General features: G+C 39.1%; 1 protein-coding gene across 1 annotated transcript; it reads left to right on the top strand.

Moving 5' to 3' along the window:
- Window positions 1-2,282: 2,282 nt before the first annotated feature.
- LOC144306114 (large ribosomal subunit protein eL29-like) lies at window positions 2,283-3,076 on the top strand. The gene has a single exon (XM_077885430.1). The coding sequence runs from the start codon at window positions 2,298-2,300 to the stop codon at window positions 2,961-2,963; it is 666 nt and encodes a 221-aa protein (XP_077741556.1). The 5' UTR covers window positions 2,283-2,297; the 3' UTR covers window positions 2,964-3,076.
- Window positions 3,077-7,369: the final 4,293 nt, after the last annotated feature.

Below are 7,369 nucleotides of genomic sequence, written 5' to 3'. Positions count from 1 at the left end.
AAGAACATACAGCCAAGAATACTCTATCCAGCAAGCCTCTCATTCAGAATAGGAGAGATAAAGAGCTTCCAAGATAGGCAGGAACTGAAAGAATATGTGACCGACCACCAAAACCAGCTCTGCAAGAAATATTAAAGGGGACTCTGTAAAAGAAAGAGGAAACACAAAGAAATAATCCACAAAAACAGGGACTGAATAGGTATTATGATGACACCAAATTCATATCTTCCAATAGTTACTCTGAATGTGAATGGACTAAATGATCCCATCAAAAGACGCAGGGTTTCAAACTGGATAAAAAAGCAAGACCCATCTATTTGCTGTCTACAAGAGACTCATTTTAGACCTAAGGACACCTCCGGCCTGAAAATGAAAGGTTGGAGAACCATTTACCATTCAAATGGTCCTCAAAAGAAAGCAGGGGTAGCAATCCTCATATCAGATAAATTAAAGTTTAACCCAAAAACTGTAGTAAGAGATGAAGAGGGACACTATATCATACTTAAAGGATCTATTCAACAAGAGGACCTAACAATCATGAATCATGCCCCTAATGTGGGAGCTGCCAAGTATATCAATCAATTAAGAACCAAAGTAAAGACATACTTAGGTAATAATACACTGGTAGTAGGAGACTTCAACACGGCACTTTCTTCAAATGATAGATTTTCTAAGCACAACATCACCAAAGAAACAAGAGCTTTAAATGATATGCTGGACCAGATGGATTTCACAGATATTTACAAAACTTTACATCCAAACGCAACTGAATACACATTCTCTCAAGCGCACATGGAATTTTCTCCTGAATAGACCACAAACTGGGTCACAAATCGGTTCTCAACTGATGCCAAAAGACTGGGATTGTTCCCTGCATGTTTTCATACCACAATGCTTTGTAACTGGAATGCAATCATAAGAAGAAATTTGGAAGAAACTGAAACACATGGAGGTTAAAGAACATCCTGCTAAAATATGAATGGGTCAACCAGGAAATTAGAGAAGAATTAAACAGATTCATGGAAACTACTGAAAATGAAGATAAAACCATTCAAAATCTTTGGGATACAGCAAAAGCAGTCCTAAGAGGGAAATACAAGTCTCCCTCAAAAAATTGGAAAAAACTCAAATACACAAGCTAACCTTGCACCTAAAAGAACTGGAGAAAGAACAGCAAATAAGACCCACACCAAGCAGAAGAAAAGAGATAATGAAGACTCGAGCAGAACTCAATGAAATAGAGACTAGAAAACCTGTAGAACAGATCAACAAAACCAGAAGTTGATTCTTTCAAAGAATTAATAAGATAGATAAACCATTAGCCAGCTTTATTAAAAACAAAAGAGAAAAGACTCTAATTAATAAAATCATGAATGAAAAAGGAGAGATGACAACCAATACCAAGGAAATACAAATGATTTTAAAAACGTATTATGAGCAGCTAGGTACCAATAAATTAGGCACTCTAGAAGAAATAGACACATTTCTGGAAAGCCACAAATTACCAAAACTGGAACAGGAAGAAATAGAAAACCTGAACAGGCCAATAACCAGGGAGGAAATTGAAGCAGTCATCCAAAACATCCCAAGACACAAAAGTCCAGGGCCAGATGGCTTCCCAGGGGAATTCTATCAGACGTTTAAAGAAGAAACAATACCTATTCATTCTACTAAAGCTGTTCCGAAAGATAGAAAGGGATGGACTACTTCCAAACTCGTCTATGGGGCCAGCATCACTTTAATTCCAAAACCAGAGAAAGACCCCACCAAAAAGGAGAATTATAGACCAATATCACTGATGAACACAGATGCAAAAATTCTCAGCAAGATACTAGCCAATAGGATCCAACAGTACATTAAAATTATTCACCATGACCAAGTGGGATTTATCCCCGGGATGCAAGGCTGGTTCAACACTCATAAAGCAATCAATGTATTAGATCATATCAACAAGAGAAAAAAACAAGAACTGTATGATCCTCTCAATAGATGCAGAGAAAGCATTTGACAAAATACAGCATCCATTCCTGATCAAAACTCTTCAGAATGTAGGGATAAAGGGAACGTTCCTCAGCATCTTAAAAGCCATCTACAAAAAGCCCACAGCCAATATTCTCAATGAGGAAACACTGGGAGCCTTTCCCCTAAGATCAGGAACAAGACAGGGATGTCCACTCTCATGACTGCTATTCAACATAGTACTAGAAGTCCTAGCCTCAGCAATCAGGCAACAAAAAGAAATAAAAGGCATTCAAATTGGCAAAGAAGAAGTCAAACTCTCCCTCTTTGCAGATGACATGGTATTGTATGTAGAAAACTCAAAAGACTCCACCCCAAGATTGCTAGAACTCATACAGCAATTTGGCAGTGTGGCAGGATACAAAATCAATGCCCAGAAGTCAGCTCTCTCTTTTTCTCTTCCGGTCCGAGGTGCTCGGGGAGCCACGGGCTTTGGTGCAGACATGGCCAAGTCCAAGAACCACACCACGCACAACCAGTCACGAAAATGGCACAGAAATGGCATCAAGAAACCCCGGTCACAAAGATACGAATCTCTTAAGGGGGTAGACCCCAAGTTCCTGAGGAACATGCGCTTTGCCAAGAAGCACAACAAGAAGGGCCTGAAGAAGATGCAGGCCAACAATGCCAAGGCCATGGCTGCGCGTGCTGAGGCTATCAAGGCTCTTGTCAAGCCCAAGAAGGTTAAACCCAATATCCCAAAGGGCGGCAGCCGCAAGCTCAATGGACTTGCCTACATCACTCACCCCAAGCTCGGGAAATGTGCTCATGCCCGCATTGCCAAAGGTCTCAGGCTCTGCCAGCCAAAGGCCAAGGCCAAGGCTCAAACCAAGGCCCAGGCTGCAGCTGCGACCCCAGCTCCGGCTCCAGCTCCTGCTTCTACTCCTGCAGCGCCCAGGCCCCCACAAAGGCTCCAGCGTAGAGGCTTCTGCCTGCCAGTGTGAGGACGGAAGGACTGGTATGACCCCTGGGCTTCTGTCTGCATGGGCCTGGTGTCCTCCTGTGCTATTTGTACAAATAAACCTGCGGCAGGATCTGTCAAAAAAAAAAAAAAAAAAGCCCAGAAGTCAGTGGCATTTCTATACACTAACAATGAGACTGAAGAAAGAGAAATTAAGGAGTCAATCCCATTTACAATTGCACCCAAAAGCATAAGATAGCTAGGAATAAACCTAACCAAAGAGGTAAAGGATCTATACCCTAAAAAATAAAGAACGCTTCTGAAAGACATTAAGGAAGACACAAAGAAATAGAAACGCATTCCATGTTCATGGATTGGAAGAATTAATATTGTGAAAATGTCAATGCTACCCAGAGCAATGTACACATTCAGTGCTATCCCTATCAGAATACCATGGACTTTTTTCAGAGAGTTGGAACAAATAATCTTAAGATTTTTGTGGCATCAGAAAAGGCCCCAAATAGCCAGGGGAATATTGAAAAAGAAAACCAAAACCAGGTACATCACAATGCCAGATTTCATGTTGTCCTATGAAGCTGTGGTCATCAAGACAGTGTGGTACTGGCACAAAAACAGACACATAGATCAATGGAACAGAATAGAGAACCCAGAAATGGGCCCTCAACAATATGGTCAAATAATATTAGACAAAGCAGGAAAGACTATTCACTGGAAAAAAGACAGTCTCTTCAATAAATGGTGCTGGGAAAATTGGACATCCACATGCAGAAGAATGAAACTAGACCATTCTCTTACACCAGACACAAAGATAGTCAAAATGGATGAAAGATCTAAATGTGAGACAAGTTTCCATCAGAATCCTAGAGGAGAACACAGGCAACACCCTTTCATCAGCAACTTCTTGCAAGATACATCCATGAAGGCAAGAGAAACAAAAGCAAAAATGAATTATTGGGACTTCATCAAGATAAGAAGTTTCTGCACAGAAACAGTCAACAAAAATAAAAGACAACCTACAGAATTGGAGAAGATATTTGTAAATGACCTATCAGATAAAGGGCTAGTATCCAAGATCTATAAAGAACTTATTAAACTCAACAGCAGAGAAACAAACAATCCAATCATGAAATGGGCAAAAGACACGAACAGAAATTTCACCAAAGAAGACATACATATGGCCAACAAGCACATGATAAAATGCTCTGCATCACTTGCCATCAGGGAAATACAAATCAAAACCACAACGAGATCCCACCTCACACCAGTGAGAATGGGGAAAATTAACAAGGCAGGAAACCACAAATGTTGGAGAGGATGTGAAGAAAAGGGAACCCTCCTACACTGTTGGTGGGAATGTGAACTGGTGCAGCCTCTCTGAAAAACTGTGTGGAGGGTCCTCCAAGAGTCAAAAATAGACCTGCCCTACCACCCAGCAATTGCACTGTTGGGGATTTACCCCAAAGATACAGATGCAGTGAAACGCCAGGACACCTGCACCCGACGTTTCTAGCAGCAATGTCCACAATAGCCGAACTGTGGAAGGAGCCTCGGTGTCCATCGAAAGATGATGGATAAAGAAGCTGTGGTCTATGTATACAATGGAATATTCCTCAGCCATTAGAAACGACAGATACTCACCATTTGCTTCGACGTGGATGGAACTGGAGGGTATTATGCTGAGTGAAATAAGTCAATCGGAGAAGGACAAACATTATACAGTTTCATTCATTCGGGGAATATAAAAAATAGTGAAAGAGATTAAAGGGCAAAGGAGAGAAAATGAGTGGGAAATATTAGTGGGGGAGACAGAATATGAGAGACTCCTAACTCGGAAACGAACAAGCGGGAGTGGAAGGGGAGGTGGGAGGGGGAATGTGGTGACTGGGTGACAGGCACTGAGGGGGGCACTTGACGGGACGAGCACTGGGTGTTATGCTATATGTTGGCAAATCGAACTCCAATAAAAAATATACAAAAACAAGAAAAGAATAAAAGAATATAATACAAAAAAAAAAAAAAAAACAAGTGTAGCTGGACTTTAGCTTCAATTCCAAGGATGTTGGTGAGGTCAAATAAGAGAGAGAAAGTTGAATGGTCATAAACTGGCAAGACATTGAACAGAATTTAATGAGAGCAATAGAAGGAGCAAAAGGATGGTGGCTAAGGCCATTTCCACAAATAGAACCAGACATGAAAATGATCAAGTGTCTAGTTGATGGGCAGGGGTTAGATATTCTTCACATTCTCTTTGATTACCATAAATTCCAACAAGTCTGACTTAACAATTCCATAAAGTATCAAAAAGGAAAATTTCAACAAGAGAAAATGCCTCTTTTTTTAAACAATGAAAGTAATCAAGCAATCCATCTATAGTTCAGAACAATGCTGATATTAGAGAAAGAGTCTGACACAGTATTATTGGAGAATTGGCAAAACATAAAAGACTAAATAAGACTAAATTGATAGATTTCTACAAATAATTAACTCAATTACTATATAATTACAGGATTTGGTCAAGGCTCTCTAATGTACTTTGAAAGCAGTTCTCTTCGAAAATAATTTGTATTTTTTTATAGAAAAAAATCTTCAAAACAAAAAAATAAGAATACAAATGCTTGGTAAATGTATTAAGATATAAGCAATGTCATATTAAATGGTCATCTGAGGTGTCAAAATAATAGTTACCGTGAAAATACAGATAAATAAAAAGCAAAACCTACTGAGAAGTCCTAATTTCTTCTTCCCTCCAGTTTTTATTTTAATTCCATTTCGTTAATATACAGTGAAATATTAGATGCAGGTGTAGAATTTAGTGATTCAACACTTACATACAATACCCAGTGCTCATCACAAGTACCCTCCTTAATACCCATCACCTATTTAACCCATCCCCCAATCCAACTTCCCTCTGATAACTATCGTTTGTTCTCTAGAGTTAAGAATCTGTTTCTGTTTCTTGGCTTGTCTCTCATTTGTTTCGTGTCTTAAATTCCACATGAGTGAAGTCATACGGTATTTGTCTTTCTCTGACTTACTTCACTTAGCATAATACTCTCTAACTCCATCCACATCGTGGCAAATGGAAAGACTTCTTTTTTATGATTAATATTCCTGTGTGTGTGTGTGTGTAGACTGCATCTTCACTATTCATCAGTAGATGGACATGTGGGCGCCTTCCATAATTTATTTGGCTATGGTTGATGCTGCAATAAACACTGGGATACATGTAATCCCTTCAAATCAGTATTTTTGTATCCTTTGGATAATTACCTAGTAGTGCAATTGCTGGATCATAGGCTACTTCCATTTTTAACTTTTTTGGCATTTGTTCAGGAAGTAGAATTTAATGATTCACCGAGTACATATCACACCCAGTGCTCATTACATCAAGAGCCCTCCTTAATGCCCATCACCCAATTACCCCATCCTCTCATCCACCTCCCCTCTAGCGACCCTGTTTGTTTCCTAGAGTTCATTATCTCTTATGGTTTGCCTCTCTCTCATTTTCATCTTATTTTATTTTTCCTTCCCTTCTATGTTCACCTGTTTTCTTAAATTTCATGAGTAAAATCATATGGTATTTGTCTTTCTCTAACTAACTTATTTCACTTAGCATAATATCCTCTAGTTCCATCCATGTCATTGCAAATGGCAAGATTTCATTCTTTCTGATGGCTAATATTCCATTGTGTGTGTGTGTATATATACACACACACACACACACACACACACACACACACATTGCTTGCTTTGGAAGGCTATCCAAGATGTATACACACTACTTTAGGAAGGGAATTGCTTAAAAACAATAAGACACTGCAAAAGGGATTGGGAAGAATTGGAATCAGGAGTGACCAGGCTGGATGACTCAAGTATAAATGACTGAGGAATTCTTGATGAAGTATTAGCCTGACTTTGTCATCAAGTGATGTAATATAGGAAATGCATAAAAGGGAATAACTTTCTGACACTGATCTGTTAGAGAGGTACTTCAGAGACTCCTGGACTTTTGCATATTTAAAGTTCCTAAGATATGGCTTTTTCCTCCTTTTGGCTGTATAGCAAACTGTTTTAATCCACAGTTCTGCCTTATTGTTCCATTTAAATTGTATTCTTTGATCCATCAATAAATACTTGTGATTAAAATAAAAAAGAAAAAATGTATGTATGTATATATATACATATATAGAGGCAGTATATACAGTATATATATATATATATATATATATATATACTGTATATACTGCCTCTTCTCCAGTCATCTGTTGATGGACATCTGGGCTCTTCCCATAGCTGGGCTATTGTGGACACTGGGATGCATGTGTCCCTTCAAATCACTATGTTTGTATCCTTTGGATAAATACCTAGTAGTGCAATTGCTGGATTGCAGACCATCTCTATTTTTAACTTCAGGAACCTCCACACTGT

The sequence above is a fragment of the Canis aureus genome, chromosome 3 (genome assembly GCF_053574225.1).
Source record: "Canis aureus isolate CA01 chromosome 3, VMU_Caureus_v.1.0, whole genome shotgun sequence".
NCBI lineage: Eukaryota > Metazoa > Chordata > Mammalia > Carnivora > Canidae > Canis > Canis aureus.
The sequence above is the reverse complement of the archived record's forward strand: the minus strand, read 5'-3'. Positions and strand labels throughout refer to the sequence as shown.